Here is an 18,441-nt window from a genome sequence, read left to right as displayed (position 1 = left end):
CCTTTTATGGTGTCCTTGGCCTCTATCAGGGACTTTGTGAGAGGTAGACATTGGTAACCATCACAACTAGAATGGCAGCATGTTGAAGATAGAGACTAGACAGAGAAAAAAAGGTTGCATTTCAGGATGTGAGGCAGTCATTGCAGAAACAAGGAGAGAAGATGGAGCAACATGTGTGAACGTCAGAGAGAAGGCCAGTTTGACTGTCACGGACAGGGAATGTCCAGTGAAGTTGTGCCAGATTGTTGAGTGCTTTCAAAGCCAAATAGCAGTTTATCTTCATCCAGGAAGCCATTGGAGCTAGTTGGTTAGGAGAAATGACAATGAAAATAATTAAGAAACTTGGAGAGAAGTGCTGAGAACCAGAACTGAAGTTGTAGTTATGTGAAGAGAGAATGGCTCTGTAGCAAGAAATGTTTTGGAGGTAGAACAGCAAGATTTGGCAATTGGTTGGCAATGTGGGGTGAGGTTGTTGAAGATAACCAATCCCATAGAACTGTAATGATAATGGTGCCTTCAAAAGAAAGGGTTGGGGGGAAGGATAATAGGTTCAAAGACAGATATGTTGACTTTAAGATGTCTCTGAGATAACCTGTTTGAAATATATAATAGGCAATTGATGATGTGGGCCAGAAGCTCTTTTATCAACCATCATCAGCACAGAGATGATGGTCAAATCTTTAGGGGCTGGTGAAGTTGCTAAGGAAGAGTACAACAAAACCTTGGGGAATACCCACAGTTAGAGTCCATGATATGGATGATGAACCAACAAAGGAAACTGATAAGGGAATTGTCACATAGGTAGAAGCAAACCAAGATGGAGCAGTGTTGTGAAAACCTAGAAAAGAGAATATCCAGGAGGAGAGGGTGGTCACATGTCACATGCAACAGACAAATCAGAAAGGACTGAAAAAAGACCAAAAGATTTGTCAATTAAGAGATTATGGGGGGGGGGATCATTCCGGTTTCAGTGAAATGATTAGAAGATGGATTTCAAAGAACTGAGAGGGAAGTGAGGCAGAGAACATAGAGGATTTCTTCAAGTAGTTTGGCTGAGAAAGGAAAAGTAGATAACAGGATCATAGTTTCAGGGGATAGCAGGGTCTAGGGAAGGATTTTTTTTAACTATAAAGGAGGCCTAGATATATTTGAATGGATTAGGGAAAGAACTAGTACATAAAGAGAGCAGACAAGTTGTTGGGGGAGGCTTGAAGTGGCTTGTAGGGGAATTGACCTAAGCAAGAAGAAGAGTCACTTCTTTATCAGAGACTGCAGGAACAGAGAGAGAAAAGAATTGGGGAATGATTTTTTGAGATGGAAGAGAATTGGAGGAAAGGAGTACTGGGTGTTACACTGAATCTGAAAAGATGGAAAGAGTCATAGTAAAAGGTCCAGGATGAGGAGTTTGTCCACTGGGGAACAGTATTCAGTGGAAGAAGTGAACAGAGTTGGCACATGATCTGGGTGCCTTAGGATCAAAGAGAATGATGATAGGACAGGAGAGGACTACAGATAATTTTCTCTTAAATGATTGATATCACATAAATAAAGGACAGGGACAGGAAGAGAAACAGAAATCCTAAGATTAACTTGAAGGGCACTGTTGCAGAGGGGGCTAAGTTGGGTTTGGGTCTGCTCCTCTTTAGGTGGCTGGTGGTTCCTGGCTGGTAGAGGTTAACTATGCCTGGGTCTAAGTTTGTCCTAGACTGCTACATCCTACTGCTACCCCCAACATGTGGATATATACTTTATCCATGCTATTAATCTGACATATACTATGAAGATAGTTTTTATAATTAATGAGTTTATGTCAGATTGGGAAGATGATGCATTACTACTTAGCTGCCTTCTATTGGCTGTATCATAAGCTATACAGAGTTCAGAGGAGGGAAAAATTACTGTGATTTAGAAAAGTTAAGCAAATCTTTATCTTCATAAAAATTGAAACTTAAGCCTAGGTCATAGATAGAAAGTAGAGGTAATTCCTTACAATTGTATGTATGTGTTTTTGTCTTAGGGATGACAGTGTGCGTGTTGGCCTTGGTCAGCTTCCAGCCTGGAACTATTGGGGATACATTACTGTTGACACGTTTGGAAAAGAATACACCTCCTGTCACTATCCAGATACCCACTGCCCAAACTAAGGTAGGTACCAGGCAGATAACTGGAGCTTATAGTTTGACATTGTTTATTTAGGGGTAGAGGATACAGGTAGAAAAAGGAGCAATGGGAGATGTTATTATTTTGTCTTTAAAAGCTACCTCTAAGTTTGGCCTTGGGAGAGTTTGATGCAATCCAGAAGGAACAGAAAGAGAATAGCAGCTGTACAGAGAAGTCCAAGTGGTGGGCAACCCGGCTGAAACTGGATCGGAGGATGGAGGTATTTGAGCAGGGCAAGAGAAAGCCCCATCACCTTTCTCTTTGAGGCAGGGTTCTTTCTAGAGGATTTCAATCTTCTCTTTATGTGTCCTTTTCCACCACAGTGTATGTTCCCCAGCTTAAACCTCTTGTTGCAGGAGGCAGCTGTAGTACATTATTTGAATTTCAGGTCCAACAAATTTCCGGGCATATGACAAGGGCATATCACTGAACCTCTTGTCTTCAGCTTTTTCACAGAGCTAATAATACTCACACTGATAGAGTAGTGCTATAACAGTTTTAAACAGATTTCTTTAATATCTTGTTTTATATTACTTGTATTTATTTTGATATTCCCCTCTCCCTTCACTGAAAGCCATCTTCTAGAACAAAGTGTTGTGTTGTTGTTGTTGTTTTTTTTAAGAATAAGGGGGAGGGGTGGCTAGGTGGCGTGGTGAATGGAGCACTGGCCTTGGAATCAGGAGTACCTGGGTTCAGATCCGACCTCAGACACTTAATAATTACCTAGCCGTGTGGCCTTGGGCAAGCCACTTAACCCCACTGCCTTGAAAAAAAAATAAAGTATGTTTCTTATAAACAACAACAACAAAAAAAAGCACCAGCTGTGGAGTCAGAAAGACCTGAGTTCAAATGGGGCCTCAGACATTTAATAATTACCTAGCTGTGTGATCTTGGGTAAGTCATTAACACCATTGCCTTGCAAAAAATAATAAAATTAAAGATAATAGTCTTTGGTCTTTGTTTAAACTTGTTTTAAACTTTTTTTTAATTCTTTCTCTGGATACAGATGGTATTCTCCATTGCAGACAGCCCAAAATTGTCCCTGATTGTTGCACTGATGGAATGAGCAAGTTCATTAAGATTCATCATCCCCATGTTGCTTTTAGGGTATATACAATGTTCTTCTGATTCTGCTCATCTCACTCAGCATCAGTTGGGCCAGATTTATTCTTCATAATTTCACAACATTAATTTTCTATTGTTTTGTGATAATTGTTTCATTTATTATAATCACTGTATATGTTCAATTTCCTGGCTGTATGAATTACATTTTGCATCAGTTCGTTTGATTTTTCCTGTGCTTCTCTGGATTTTCTCCTCTTGTCATTTTTTATATCAAATTACATTCATGTACTACAGTTTTTTTATCCATTTTTCAGTCAGTGGACCCCTACTTTTTCAGTTCTTTTCTCCCCTAAAAAGTGCTGCTATACAGAACCAGAAAAACACTTGTACACCCTCTCAGCAACATGGGGGTGATGTTCAACTTTGATGGACTTGCTCGTTCTATCAGTGCAACAGCCAGGGACAATTTTGGGCTGTCTGCAATGGAGAATACTATCTGTATCCAGATAAAGAGCCGTGGAGTTTGAACAAATTTCAAGGACTATTCCCTTTAATTTAGAAAAAAAAAAGATATCTTATTGTATGATCTTGTTATCTCTTATACTTTTTGATTCTTCCTTAAGGATGTGATTTCTCTCTCATCACACTCAATTTGGATCAATGTACAACATGGAAACAAAATAAAGACTGACAGATTGCTTTCCGTGGGGGTGGGGTGGGTGGAGGGAAATAAGATTGGGAGAAAAATTATAAAACTCAAATAAAATCTTTAAAAAAATAAAAAAATGCTGCTATAGATATTTTAGTGTATAGGAACTGAGTTTTTTGTTTGTTTGAGTGTTCTATTTTTGCAATGATAATTTATTATCTTCTTTCTCCCTCCTCTGTTTAGGACCTCATCACTTCCCTGGAGAAACATGTACTAGGCTGTTGGAAGGTGATGCTGGTACCATCCACTGGAAGTCCAAGCTTGACCCAGGAGGCCTCCTCCTTAAAGGACTCCCTAGGGAAATGTGGTTGGAAGTCTCCAGATTTATCCTTGCTGCAGGTGAGTTAAGGAGAAAGGGGTTGGATCAAAATCAGGTAGGGGAGAGAAATATAATCTATACAGAGGTTATTTCCTTAAGTGAAATTATGATTAACACTTTTCCCTGCAGGTGGTTCTGGGTGCTGCCCACACACTTTCCCCTCAGGACATTCAGGCTTTAGCCCATGGTCTTTGCCAGGCCCAGCCAGAAAGAGCCCAGGCACTACTACAGGAAGCTGCTGAATGTCAGCAAAACCAGACCAGGCAAAACAGTGGTCACCTGGTGCTGGTGTTAGATAAGGTGAGGGGTAAGGAAACCCATCAACTCTCTGGCTTCATTATGAGAGGCTGACTTCTCATATGACAATTCCTCTCTGCCAGTCAGATCCAGATCAGAATGGTAATGCCTATTTTCTTCTGCTCAGAACCTGCAGAAGCTGCCCTGGGAGAACATCCCTAGTCTTCGAGCACAGCCTGTCACTCGACTGCCCTCACTTCGATTCCTGCTCAGCTACTCACTTATCAGAGAGGTGGGAACTGAGGCTGATTTGGGTGAACACCTGAAAAAGGGAGGGGTTGTATGGTTTGGGGATGAGAAGAGAACCAGGATAAATGGAGAGAGGAGTTTAAGTATTTTCTTGAAGGTTTATCTTATTCAGAATTTGATTCTGTATTGTTTCCAAACATTAGTGGACAGGACTGTAGCTGCTAGGGTACTAATTGTAGACTCCCAAGGTTAGCAGAAAGTAGATCCCATAGGAGAAGAGCTTCCAAGGGTCTGCAATGCCCTCAGATGTATCAAACTTTGTTTTTTCTCTGATTTGAGTATCTTGCTGCCTAACTTACGATTCTACTTAACTAAGATTCAGAACTTCTATTTGCCTATCCTGTCCCCTTGCTTGGATTTTTCCTGTGGGAAGAATTTGCTTGGTTGTATCAGACCTGCACCTCCTCCCTTCCCTAGTCCCCTTTCTACTGTTCTCACTTACATTTCCTATTACTTCTCTTCTATGATGTAAAGTCCCTTTATTATGAATGACTGTCAGTGAAACCTGAGCTCCTCTAATACCTCTTCAGCTCCTGCCAGTCCCAGATTCTCTTAAGATTTTGACAGTATAGGACCAACTCAACCTTGTGATGGAGGACTTTATGACTTCCCTCCATACAATGCAGGCTGAAAAACACATAATTTCTACAGTGAAGCACTTCACCCTGAATCCTAGGTGCTGATCACTCAAAGTAATATGATAGGTATTGAACCTGTTAAAATCTGAAGATTGGATGTTGCAGGAATTGTTTGGTGGCCACCTCCACCAAGGTTTTAGTTGCCTGGTTATGCTGTGGGGTTGGGCAAGTCCAGAAGTATATTGAGAAGCTCTGGTTCTCAACAACTAAATGTGCTTAGCATAGCACCTCTATGGAAGGGGTGGGGGTCCTGTGGAAAGTCTGACAAATATAAATATGCTGAAGAATGTTGGTCTTCACTCTATCCTTACATCATCAGAAGCAAGATCAGTACCTGGAAAAATCAAGTTCACAGTAAAAAATGGAGCTGGTGTAGAACACTGTACCTGAGCAGAGTGACTCCAAGAGAGTGCTGGGGCCTTTGGTGCAGACTCAGGCTGGTGTACAAGGGAGGGCTCAGTGCCTTCATTTCTCAATCCTGACTTTCTCTCCCTGAGGCCTCAGTAGAAAGCTATCCCTTCTGCCTGAATCCAAGAACACAATTTACTTATCTGAATACCAGTTTCCCTCTGACCTAGCTTTATCTACCAAGATCACAACCATTATCTTAGTGTAGCAATTGGAATAACTTCCTATTGGCTGAACTTTTGCAGGTTTTTTTTTTATTAAAGTTATTATTTGAGTTTTACAATTTTCCCTCCGATCTTACTTCCCTCCCCCCACCCCCACCCCTACCCCACCATGGAAAGCAATCTGTCAGTCTTTTTTTTTTTTTTTTTTTTTTTTTAGATTTTTCAAGACAGTGGGGTTAAGTGGTTTGCCCAAGGCCACATGGCTAGGTAATTATCAAGTGTCTGAGGTCGGATTTGAACCCAGGTACTACTGACTCCCAAGGCTGGTGCTCTATTCACTGTGCCACCTAGCCACCCCTAATCTGTCAGTCTTTACTTTGTTTCCATGTTGTACATTGATCCAAATTGAGTGTGATGAGAGAGAAATCATATCCTTAAGGAAGAGACAAGAAGTCTAAGAGGTAACAAGATCAAACAATAATATATCTGTTTTTTTCCCTAAATTAAAGGGAATAGTTCTTGAACTTTGTTCAAACTCCATGGCTCTTTATCTGGGTACAGATGGCACTCTCCTTTGCAGACATCCCAAAATTGTTCTCGATTGTTGCACTGATGGAATGAGCAAGTCCTTCAAGGTTGAACATCACTCCCATGTTGCTGTTAGGGTGTACAGTGTTTTTCTAGTTCTGCTCATCTCACTCGGCATCAGTTCATGCAAATCCCTCCAGGCTTCCCTGAATTCCCATCCCTCCTGGTTTCTAATAGAACAAGAGTGTCCCATGACATACATATACCACAGTTTGCTAAGCCATTCCCCAATTGTAGGACATTTACTTGATTTCCAATTCTTTGCCACCACAAACAGGGCTGCTTTAAATATTTTTGTACGAGTGATGTTTTTACCCTTTTTCATTATCTCTTCAGGGTATAGACCCAGTAGTGGTATTGCTGGGTCAAAGGGTATGCACATTTTTGTTGCCCTTTGGGTGTAGTTCCAAATAGCTCTCCAGAAAGGTTGGATGAGTTCACAGCTCCACCAACAGTGTAATAGTGTCCCAGATTTCCCAGAACCCTTCCAATAATGATCTGATCATATTGGCCAATCTTATTGGTGTGAGGTGGTACCTCAGAGAAGCTTTAATTTGCATTTCTCTAATAATGATTGAGAGCAATTTTTCATATGGCTATGGATTGCTTTGTTCTCCTCATCTGTAAATTGCCTTTGCATATCCTTTGACCATTTGTCAATTGGGGAATGGCTTTTTGTTTTAAAAATATGACTCAGTTCTCCGTATATTTTAGAAATGAGTCCTTTGTCAGAATCATTAGTTGTAAAGATTATTTCCCAATTTACTACATTTCTTTTGATCTTGGTTACATTGTTTTTATCTGTGCAAAAGCTTTTTAATTTAATGTAATCAAAATCATCTAATTGGTTTTTGGTGATGTTCTCCAACTCTTCCTTAGTCATAAACTGCTCCCCTTTCCATAGATCTGACAGGTAAACTAGTCCTTGATCTTCTAATTTGCTTATAATATTGTTTTTTATGTCTAAGTCCTGTAACCATTTGGATCTCATCTTGTTACAGTCTGAGAAAAGTCCCCAATTATGGAGCAGAAGCACTCAACACAATGGAGATGCAATAGCAAGGGTTTATTAAACTAGCTCGAGCTAGGGTTCCATCCTAGGACAGGGCTAGGATCCTGGAACCCTGAGTAAAGTGAGGAAAGACCTTATATATGGTTCAGTAGGGGATTTCCAAGAATCTGCTGGTTGTCTTGAGATAGTGTGGCATGTTATCATTAAATGCAGGTCCTCGGGGAGGTTTCCCCCATTGCATGGTCCGATAGATGACCAGGCAGAAACTTAGGAGCAGAATTTAGGCAAAAGTTCATAGCTTTTGAAACTCAGGGTCTTACAATCTTGGTAAAGGGTGTTTAGGTGTTGGTCTAATCTAAGTTTCTTCCATACTAACTTCCAATTTTCCCAGAAGTTTTTAATCAAAAAGGGAGTTTTTATCCCAATAGCTGGACTCTTTGGGTTTATCAAACAGCAGATTACTATAATTGTCTCCTGCTTTTGCACCTAGTCTATTCCACTGGTCCACCACTCCATTTCTTAGCCAATACCAAACAGTTTTGATGACTGATGCTTTATAATATAATTTTAGATCAGGTAGGGCTAAGCCACCTTCTTTTGTACTTTTTTTTCATTAAGCTCCTGGCAATTCTTGACTTTTTATTTCTCCATATGAATTTACTTAAATCTTTTCTAACTCATTAAAGTAATTTTTTGTAATTTTGATTGGTAGGGTACTAAACAGGTAGTTTAGGTAGAATTGTCATTTTTATTATATTAGCTCTACCTATCCATAAGCAGTTGATATTTGCCCAGTTATTTAAATCTGATTTAATTTGTGTGAGAAGTGTTTTATAATTGTTTTCAAAAAGTTTCTGAGTCTGTCTTGGCAAATAGACTCCCAGGTATTTTATATTGTCTGAAGTTACTTTGAATGGGGTCTCTCTTTCTAGCTCTTCCTGCTGTATCTTGCTAGACATATATAGAAAAGTTGAGGATTTATGAGGGTTTGTTTTATATAACCTGCAACTTTGCTAAAATTGCTAATTATTTGCAGTAGTTTTTTGGATGATTTCTTGGGATTCTCTAGGTAGACCATCATGTCATCTGCAAAGAGTGGGAGTTTTGTCTCTTCTTTCCCAATTCTAATTCCTTCAATTTCTTTTTCTTTTCTAATTGCTGAAGCTAACATTTCTAATACAATATTGAATAGTAGTGGTGATAATGGGCACTCTTGTTTGACCCCTGATCTTATTGGGAATGCCTCTAGCCTCTCCCCATTGAATGCTTGTTGATGGTTTCAGATAGATACTGCTAATTATTTTAAGGAACAGTCCATTTATTCCTACACTCTCTAGTGTTTTTAATAGGAATGGATGCTGTATTTTGTCAAAAGCTTTTTCAGCATCTATTGATATATGATTTCTGATAGGTTTGTTGTTGATATAATTGAGTATACTAACAGTTTTCCTAATATTGAACCAACCTGCAGGGTTTTTTTTTAAAATACTACATCTAAACAGATCATATATCACTAGAGTGACCATCGAGACCATAATCATGATGGTTTTTAGAAAGTTCCTGGTAATATACCCCAAAATTGTTTAGACCATTCACCAATGTCTGGAACATTTGTAGGTAGTTCATAAATTAAGTTAGGTATTTATTTAAATATCAGTCAGAATCAAATGATCAGCATTTGTGTCTCACAAACCAAAATTCTGTGAAACACAACAAACCAAATGATGCCTTGGAAATTTTATAAGCTTTTCAACCTTTATTTAGAATTTGTCCCCAGAAGCTCCAAGATCTTTAGGCTCAGTTTATGACCTTCCACACTGCAGATTCTTTCTGTACCAGAGGGCCAGCATTAGGGCTCAGCTTCATCTCCTGGACTTGGGCTTCCACCTCCAGTGACCAGCTGCAGCTTGTCATGTTTGCTTCAAGGCTTCCCAATTAGTCTGGTGTTGTGGCTGTTGTGAAAGGTCACCACAACCTTATACATCAGATGCATGCCTTTGCTGCACTTCAAACTAGAAAGCTCTGATAGACAATTTTTCAGTGCTTAGGTTGTAGAATGTTTGCCTCCCAGAGTGATTTTGTCCTTGCCCTAAGAGATGCCTGGGGCTCCTCCTGCATCCTGTGGTCCACCTCCAGGACTTCTCACAAACCTCACCTCCTACTTGGTGTTTACCCATCACCCACCCAGATAGTAAAACACATTTGTGCTGCCTGCTCTCTAGCTTGCAGATGTTGGAGTTTCTCTATTTCCTCCCTGAATTAGTTTTATGTCCATCCAGAACATTTCATTCTACCCCAGATACAAACTTCTTGGTTTTTTTAAGGAGAGTTAGAAGCAATCTAGGCTGACTACAAATTAAGCTTCATTGAGACAAAATTAATTTAAAAACATATCAGTTAATGTTCCAGGAAGTTCCTTCACATGGAGAGTCACAAGCTCCACCTCCATTCAGGGATAAGTCTCCCAGAAACTGGAAGAAGCTAAATTGAAGCCTTTCATAAAGTGCAGATCATTATCTGATCCAGTTACTACCTCCCTTGTTTTACATCATCTACCCCCTGCTCCTACCCAGGCCCCCTTGCCTGGGGTTTTTATCCTAGGGAAGAGTGGTTTCATTTGCTACCTCCAGTCAAGGCCTCTGCTGCCCTCTGCTGTCATAAATGATGCCTCGTGCTTTGCTGTGTCACCTTATGAGAGGAAGTCACTTGTACATAAAATGAAGATCATATCTGTAGTACCTATGCAGGAGGGTTGGGGCAAAGTAATAGAATAATAACTTAAGACATCAAGGTCTTAACTCTCATTTTATTGAAACAGACCCAGGCTTCTTCAGTGTTGAACAGGGGAGTGAATCCACAAAGTACCTTCTATGTCTTGAACCCACAAAACAATCTGGGAAACACAGAAGAGCGATTCCGAGCCCGGTTCAGCAGGTGGGATGGGGAGAAAAAAGGGAATGTCCAAGGGTCTTTGTTAGACACATCTAACTTAGTTGGGGCAGGGGGCAGGAAATGAGTTCTCTTAATTCACTTAAGGTTTTTTCCTATTTTTTTTTTCCATTGCACTTTCTCATTTCATTCCTTTCCACAGTGAGGCTGGCTGGAAGGGTCTGGTTGGCGAGGCCCCAAGCCAAGAACAGGTCCAGGCAGCCTTAACAGAGCATGATCTGTACATGTGAGTATGTAGGGTTAAAAAAGGGCACAGCCTGAAGGGACAAGAATGGGTTCATTTAAGTCTTGTTGTCCTTTCTTGTGAGAATCCCTTGGAAGTTGAGGCCCTATAACTTTATTTACTGAGGAAAGTTCTGCAGAAAGGAGTGGCTGGTGGTACAGGGCAAGCTCTAGCTCATTCCACCTTTGCATCAGATATGCAGGCCACGGTGCTGGTGCCTCCTTCCTGGATGGGCAGGTGATTCAGCGGCTTAACTGCCGAGCAGTGGCCTTATTGTTTGGATGCAGCAGTGCTGCCCTGGCTGTCCACGGGAACCTGGAAGGGGCTGGCATCGTCCTCAAGTACATCATGGCTGGCTGGTGAGTCTTGACTGAAGAAAGGGATGACTTTTCCCACAACCTCAACGCTTCCCTCTCAAAGCCCCTCTCCCCCACCCCCAAAGCTAGCTCATTCCAGCTCTTTCAGGTTCTCTCTAGCTTTCCTTATTCACACTTCAGTTTTGAATTCTGACCTATAGCTGAGCTAATTCTTTTTCTTTTCTTCATTCCCCCCACCATACCCAGAACTCTATGACCTACCTTTGCCTTTGTTCCAACTCTGACCCAAAATGACCTGGAAAATGGGAGGATTTTCCTCAGTAGTTCTATCCCGGGCCTTCTTAACCTCTTTTGTCTCTTAATCTCCTAGCCCCCTGTTCTTGGGGAACCTGTGGGACGTGACAGATAGAGAGATAGACCGCTATACAGAAGCGCTGCTACAGGGCTGGCTGGAGGCAGGCTCTGGAGCCCCCCTGCTCTCCTCCATCATCCAGGCACGCCAGGCCCCCAGACTCAAATACCTCATTGGTGCCGCCCCGGTGGCCTATGGCTTGCCCGTCTTCCTCCAGTGATACCCAGGGAAAATCTTTTACAGTCCTTCCTCCTGGTCTTTGTCCAATCCCCTATTGCTGAAACTACCGAAATGATTTTTATCACCGTTTCTGTGTTTTTATTCATTGTAATAAAGTTATTTAAACTGTCACATCTGGTTCATGTGAAGGTCCGTGGCCTCTTTGCTGGTGCTTTATATGATGTTCGCAGAAGCTGGGGGTCACGTCACCCTGCGAGGCCCTCAGTGTTTCGCTTAAAGACCAACATTTAAGGGACAGTGCGGGCAGGGACTGGGGCGGAGCCGCGGCCCAGGAGAACAGTAACCTTTCCTTTCTAAGTTAGTGATACAAAGTGGCGCTCGGAGCCTCAGAAGGTGGCGGCCGGGCCGGGAAGCCCGGATTCCTGCTGATCCTGCAGCGGGGCTTCCCGCCACGTTAGTCCGGGGAGGCGCCAGGCCGAGAGCTCCGGGGCGGGGCGGGGCGGGGCGGCAGCTGGGAGGCCCCGGGCCCGCCCAGGGCTGGGGACCAGGGACGGGCCCTGGCAGCGGGGGCCGGACCATAGAGAGGCCCGGCGGGGCCCGCGGGCCGGCGGCTAGAGCGCCACCACGCCCGGCGTGCTCCGCCCGCCCAGCTCCCAACATGGCGCAGTCGGTCAACATCTCGGAGCTGTCCCTGCCCCAGCTGGAGCTACTCAAGAACCAGCTGGACCAGGTGAGGCCGGGCCCCCGGACCCCCGCACCCCCGCCGTCCCCGCGGGCCCCTTCCTCATTCTTGCCGCCCCTCTCACAGGAGGTGGAGTTTCTCTCCTCATCCATCGCGCAGCTCAAGGTTGTACAGACCAAATACGTGGAGGCCAAGGAATGTCTGAACGTGCTGACCAAGAGCAACGAGGGTACGGGGTGCGGGGCAGCCTGGCGGGGCGGGGAGGGCTGTGGGCAGCTGGGAGGGGCGAGAAGCCCTACACCCCCCTGCATTTGGGAAGTAGCTGGCTGTTCCGAAATCAAGCACGGCCCCCTCCCTCTTCACACCTTTAAAGCCGCTCGACTAATAAGGTAAAGTGCCAGAATCTTCCCCTTCCTTCTTTTTTACCTACCCCCCCCCCCAGTTTTTTGCTATCAGACTGAATAACTAGATCCAGCTTGGGAAAACTCCTGGTTGGATTTCCTGTTCGTGTCTTGTCTGTAGTCCTGATTGCCCTCCCCAGATGTTTATCTTTGTTACCTTCACAGGGAAAGAATTACTCGTCCCATTGACCAGTTCTGTATCCTTCCCTTTGGGGACTGCTGTGTTCCTTCCCATCTAGGAAAAAAGGTGTTGGCTCCTTCTGCACAGTCCTTCCCATGCTTGATTAAGAAAATACCTCCCTTGGGGCGGCTAGGTGGCGCATCGGATAGAGCTCGGCCCCAGGAGTCAGGAGTGTCTGAGTTCAGATCTGACCTCAGACACTTAATAATGACCTAGCTGTGTGACCTTGGGCAAGCCACTTAACCCCATTTGCCTTGCAAAAACCTAAAGAAAAAAGAAAATACCTCCCTCAAGTGGTGCCAGAAGATGCACCTCAGTTATCCTGCCTTGTCTAATGAGTCCTTAGATGATAAATTCTAGTGACCAGTGGAAAGAGAAAGAGTTAATTCCAACTCTCTGATTCAAGTTTCTCTAGCCCTTTCTGTACTGGGGTCCAAGAACTAGACTGAATATAAGGCAACATCCTGGGTACCACAAGATGATAGAGCTGAGATCCAGCAATTTCCTTGCTTCTTAGGAACTTATTAGTAAAACAAAATAAGTTGTGAAGTATATACTAGTCACAGAAATAGAGAAATATACTTCAGTAGGCTATTCTGGGCTCTGTATAAATCAGATTTATAGAGAAAAGTCCCTGTAGTCTGTAGTCTAATTCCTTAAAAAGTGGAACAGAAATAACTACAGATGAAAGATAAATAGTTGACTAACAGACATCAAATAACTTCATAGAAAAAGAAATGTGAATCAGGAAGTTTTGGAAATGAGACTTAGGTTTTATATTTGTTGGTGGTGGGGTTCAGTAATGACCCATTGGAGAAATTTTCTTGGCAAAAATCCTAGTTTGCCATTTCTTCAGCTTATTTTAAAGATGGGGAAACTGAGGCAAAGAGGGTTAAATGACTTGCCCAAGTCACACAGCTAAATCACAGAGCTGAATCTGAACTGGTTCTCTGTCTACTTGTCCACCGCCCATATATTTGGTAGGCTTGTGGAAAGTCATCCTTTATCAATCTGTGAGTGCCAGTGGGATAGTTCAGGAAGAGATTGCATTTGGTTTTCATTATGAGAAGATGGGGATGGACTTGGGCACCTTCTTATAGTTTCCTAGGGCTTCCTAGGGCTTTTTGTTCAGAGAACCCCTTGACCTTTTTCCTCCTCTATACATTGACTTTGTGCTAAGTTCACAACTCTCTAGCTTCAGAAACTGGCTTACCACAATGTGTATCATGGCCTCTGAGAGGGTAAGTGAAGGTGTCCTAGGCTGGGCTAGCCTTTTCCTTAATCCTCACCCCTCAGATGTATGTACCTGGGAAGCTACATGATGTGGAGCATGTTCTCATTGATGTAGGAACTGGCTATTATGTGGAGAAGGTAAGTTGGTAAGAGAGGAATTGGGAGACAGCATCATTAAAAATGGGGTTATCTTTCCCTAAAGTCCACAGAGGTCATTAACTTCTTCTCCTTTGGCAGTCAGCAGATGATGCTAAAGACTTCTTCAAGAGGAAGATTGATTTTCTCACTAAGCAGATGGAAAAAATTCAGCCAGCTCTGCAGGAGAAGCATGCCATGAAGCAGGGTGAGGCCACAGGTTCTAGGACAAGTGAACCCCCCTTTATGTTTGCTTTCAAAGATATCACTGTATTCCCATCTTTCTTTGTTGCCTTTGTCTTTCTCTGGATGTCACATGTGCCTGAATGGACATTTACTACATATCAAGTAGTCTTTTGTGAGTAAGAGTGATCTAGGGCTTTGTTGAGCAATTCAGAGAAAGATGAGACATGTGCTCTAGAGGTGGTCCCAGTTTAATAGAGGATGAAAAACAATAGATACTTCAGAAGATCTGTGACTTCATCATTGTGGGTGACTTCATCATTGTTCCGTGCTCTCTCCATGCTACAAATTACAACCCATCTACATTCTATAATCATGTACAGTTCTTAGCTTTATTTTTCCATTTCTCCATAACTGATCTACCCAATGGGCTGGAAGTACTCCCTTGGTTCTTTTAGTATTTCCAGGGTACCAGCATAGCATTCTCTATCTGTTATACAACTTCTTACTCTAAGGATTTCATTAGTTAGATGCCACACCTTTTCTTTTGCTTCTAATGCATCTTTTCTCTGCCCTTGGAGTCATTTAAATGTGAATTCTTTTACATGGAAGAGTTCTGTGATTCACACACATTGCATCTTTTGCAAACTATTGCTGATAAAAACAAAAAAAAGGTCTTTTGTGGCAGGGAACAATGGAATTATGGAAAGTGCTGTTCAGCTTTCCAATATGGTTCAACCCAATCTTAAAACTTCCTATTCAATTTAGGACACTGGCTAACCTTTAATTAAATGTCTCTAATTCCTCACTTGATTTCACTTTAATGAAGTTATATCCATGACAGATGCAGTCATGGGATCTTGTATGATTTTAGTGTATGCATTGAGACATCATACTGGAATAGAACTTTTAAAGCCACATTTTTTTCTTATCATTTCAAATGCATTTTGGAAAATTGTTTTTGTTTTTTACATTGCTGTCACATTTTCTAGTGTACCCTTTTCTCAGTTGACCTTTTCTATGTAAAGGAAATATTATACTAGAAAAAAACAAACTATATCTGATGGTTTATAGGGTTTTTTTATGTCCCTGTAATCCACTGCCTCTATACTGAAAAATCTTTATCTTTCAGCACCAGATCTCTAGAGCCAAGCCTGATCATTGAATTGAATTCTAATGTGTTTGAATGCTTTTCTTCCTTTACATTAAAATGTTCATATGTATGTTACTTTGGTTAGGAGAAAGGTCATGAGAAAGGAAGAAGCATTCAAAGATTTTTTTTTATAGTAGTCACAGACAGAAAGATAAGGAGAATATAAGATCTTGCTGTGCTAATTTTCCTTGATTAAAAGCATAAATTTGAAACAAAAATAACTAGAAACAAAATACAACTGAATGGGAAATAACTGTATGTAATCTTGGTGACACAGGGGATGGACTTACACAACTAATGATCTGAATTTGAACTCAGGGCTTCCTGACTTCAGATCTAGCACTCCATTCATTGTCACCTTTTTTTTTTGTTTTTACTTAAATCTATTTCCCATTTTTTAGAATAAACAGCTTGTTTGAATAGGTCATTTTGGAGCTGCTATAATTATACATAGATGTACCATATGGTTTTCTCTTGGGCCTTTTCACTCTTCTCCCTCTTTGTGCTTTTATCGATTCTCTGGCAGATGATTCCCCAAATTATAAATTCAGCCATCAACTCTTTCCTGAGCTCTAATTGTCTACCTCTACAACTGTCCAATCATGTTGGACATCTCTACCTGCATATCACTTGCATCTCAAACTCCACGTGTCTATAAAAACAGAACTCATCTTTTTTCCTAGCTCCTAGCTTCTCTTTTGAAGGCATCACTTTCCTGATGTGATCTAGATTTACAACTTAAAAGTCATTTTCCATGGCATATAATAAGACTCTTAAATGCTTGTTCACTGATTGATGCTTGACTTCTCACTCTTACTTTTCACCTCATAGCTAATCAGCTGCCAAGTCTTGTTGAAACTACTTCTTTATATCTCTCACTCCTATCCTTTTCTGATGCTATAAACCACCCTATTTTAGACCTTCATTAACTTTTACATAAAGTATAGGAACTTTCTAATTGGTCCCCTGCCTCAAGCCTTAGTCTTTTTTTAAGTTATTTTCAGCTCTAAATTCTTTCCCATCCTACCTATCCATTGTGAGAAGGCATGGAAAAAGTCCATTATAAATGTAGAGTCATGCAGAACAAATGGTAGAATTAGCCATGGCAGGCAGGCAGGAAGAAGGAAGCTTCAGCCTGCATTTAGTATCAGTTCTCTATTGGGTAGATTGAATATTTTATCATGAATCTTTTGAAAATAGAATTAATATTTCTCAAAACTGAGTATCTTTACAATATGTTGTCAGTGTATGTAGCATTCTACTGACTCTGCCAACTTCATTGTGCATTAATTCCCATGTCTTCCCAGGTTTCTTAACTGCACAGTAGTATTCCATTATATTCATAATTTGTTCAGATGTTCTTCACTTGATGGGCATAACTGCTATCAATATTTTTGTATGTATGGCTCCTTTTCCTCTTTTTGGATTTCTTTGTATTATAGACCTAGTAGCAATATCAATAGACCTAGTAGTAATATCAAGTCAAAGGGTATGCACAGTTTAATATCTTTTTGTTCTCGTCCTGAGTCTTTCCCCTCTCTAGTCCAGCCTCTACATAGCTGTCAAACTGATATTCTTAAAATGTAAGTTTGATCACATCACTACCCTGTTCAAGAAGCTTCAGTAGCTACTCAGACTCTTGTAATTGGCCTTTAAAGCCCTTCACAAAGTGGCCCTGTCCTATCTTTCCAGGTATATTACATGTTGGTGCCCCTAAGATATAGATTCTAAGCAAGTTGAATTGCTTGCTTTTCTTTGTATAAGACATTCTATCTTATATCTCCATGACTCTGCAAAAAGCCTATTGTCTCTGACTAGAGTTTTGTTTTGCACATTTCCCATATTTATATCTGCAAACATGCTGTATTCTCCCCAGGTGCTTGAATTCATGGACCATCTTTTTATTAGCATTCCCAATGCCTAGTAATAATTGCCCTATGGGGACTCAATGCTTGTCGATTGATGGGTTGATTGACAGCCATATTAGGTGGGGACAAAAGCATGGGTGGTCTGGCAAGTATTTTCTCCCAAGCTATAATTTTCATTTTTTGTGATATTCAGTGCTCACTAGCTCCTTTATTCTTCTAAGAAAACAAGCATTTACTAAGAGCTTATTATATGTTCAAGGAACTTACATGCAAAGAAAATATTGTACAATCAGTTCATAACTGAATGTAATCTCAGAGGGTTGGCAGAAAAATCAACATATTTATCGAAGTTTTTATTGCCTTCACCTTGATTAATTTGGAACATTGAGAAGTCACTTGTGTTTATGCTAGAATTAGAAGTCATTTGGTATGAGTTTCTTTGTCCCAAAATAGGATCTAATTTAGTAAACCCAGGATCTTTTACCAATGCAAAACTCTTTTTTTAGTGATATTTAAATTGTTTATTCTGAACTTTAAAAAGTGCATTTTCACCCACGGGGCAGAACAAAAGAATCCTGAATGAAATGATTCGTCTCCATTTCAAGTTGCTTGCTCTCCCTTTCAAAGTTCTTCTCCTTGCCTGCTTCCCCCAAAGTCCTCTGGCGTCATTTCTGTTTCCCTAATCATCCAGTTGGGGACCCCTTGCAGAATAAGCGCGGGCGGGCAGCTAGGACCCTCGGGGTGCCTTCGCAGCCGGGGTCCCGCTGCGTCTGCCTGGCCTGACCCCGCCTCTCTCTCTCTCTCCCCCCCGCAGCCATCGTGGAGATGATGAGCCAGAAGATCCAGCAGCTGACGGCGCTGGGGGCGTCCCAGGCGGCCGCGGCCAAAGCCTGAGGGGTCGGGGGGCGGGGCTCTATAATAAAGGCGCCCGCCGGGCTCGCCCGCATGCTCGTGTCGCTTTTCTCCGCCTGGCTG

At 41.7% G+C, this 18,441-nt stretch overlaps 2 protein-coding genes across 3 annotated transcripts in view; both read left to right on the top strand.

Moving 5' to 3' along the window:
- The window catches only part of ESPL1 (extra spindle pole bodies like 1, separase), a 39,387-nt gene extending 27,586 nt beyond the window's left edge, over positions 1-11,801 (top strand). For both annotated transcript variants that reach the window (XM_074225800.1, XM_074225799.1), the window contains exons 23-31: positions 2,018-2,145; positions 2,258-2,380; positions 4,118-4,273; positions 4,383-4,553; positions 4,678-4,782; positions 10,428-10,543; positions 10,701-10,784; positions 10,976-11,140; positions 11,469-11,801. In XM_074225800.1, coding sequence (XP_074081901.1) covers positions 2,018-2,145; positions 2,258-2,380; positions 4,118-4,273; positions 4,383-4,553; positions 4,678-4,782; positions 10,428-10,543; positions 10,701-10,784; positions 10,976-11,140; positions 11,469-11,670 — 1,250 coding nt within the window. In that variant the 3' untranslated portion in view covers positions 11,671-11,801. The remainder of the gene's footprint in view (positions 1-2,017; positions 2,146-2,257; positions 2,381-4,117; positions 4,274-4,382; positions 4,554-4,677; positions 4,783-10,427; positions 10,544-10,700; positions 10,785-10,975; positions 11,141-11,468) is intronic.
- Positions 11,802-12,159: 358 nt separating this feature from the next.
- On the top strand, positions 12,160-18,389 carry PFDN5 (prefoldin subunit 5). Its single transcript, XM_074225804.1, has 6 exons — positions 12,160-12,360; positions 12,439-12,541; positions 12,879-12,910; positions 14,191-14,265; positions 14,365-14,470; positions 18,281-18,389. The coding sequence occupies exons 1-6, from the start codon at positions 12,289-12,291 to the stop codon at positions 18,358-18,360; spliced, it is 468 nt and encodes a 155-aa protein (XP_074081905.1). The 5' UTR covers positions 12,160-12,288; the 3' UTR covers positions 18,361-18,389.
- Positions 18,390-18,441: the final 52 nt, after the last annotated feature.

Source organism: Macrotis lagotis, chromosome 2 (genome assembly GCF_037893015.1).
Source record: "Macrotis lagotis isolate mMagLag1 chromosome 2, bilby.v1.9.chrom.fasta, whole genome shotgun sequence".
Classification (NCBI taxonomy): domain Eukaryota; kingdom Metazoa; phylum Chordata; class Mammalia; order Peramelemorphia; family Peramelidae; genus Macrotis; species Macrotis lagotis.
This window is presented reverse-complemented; position numbering and strand designations above follow the sequence as displayed.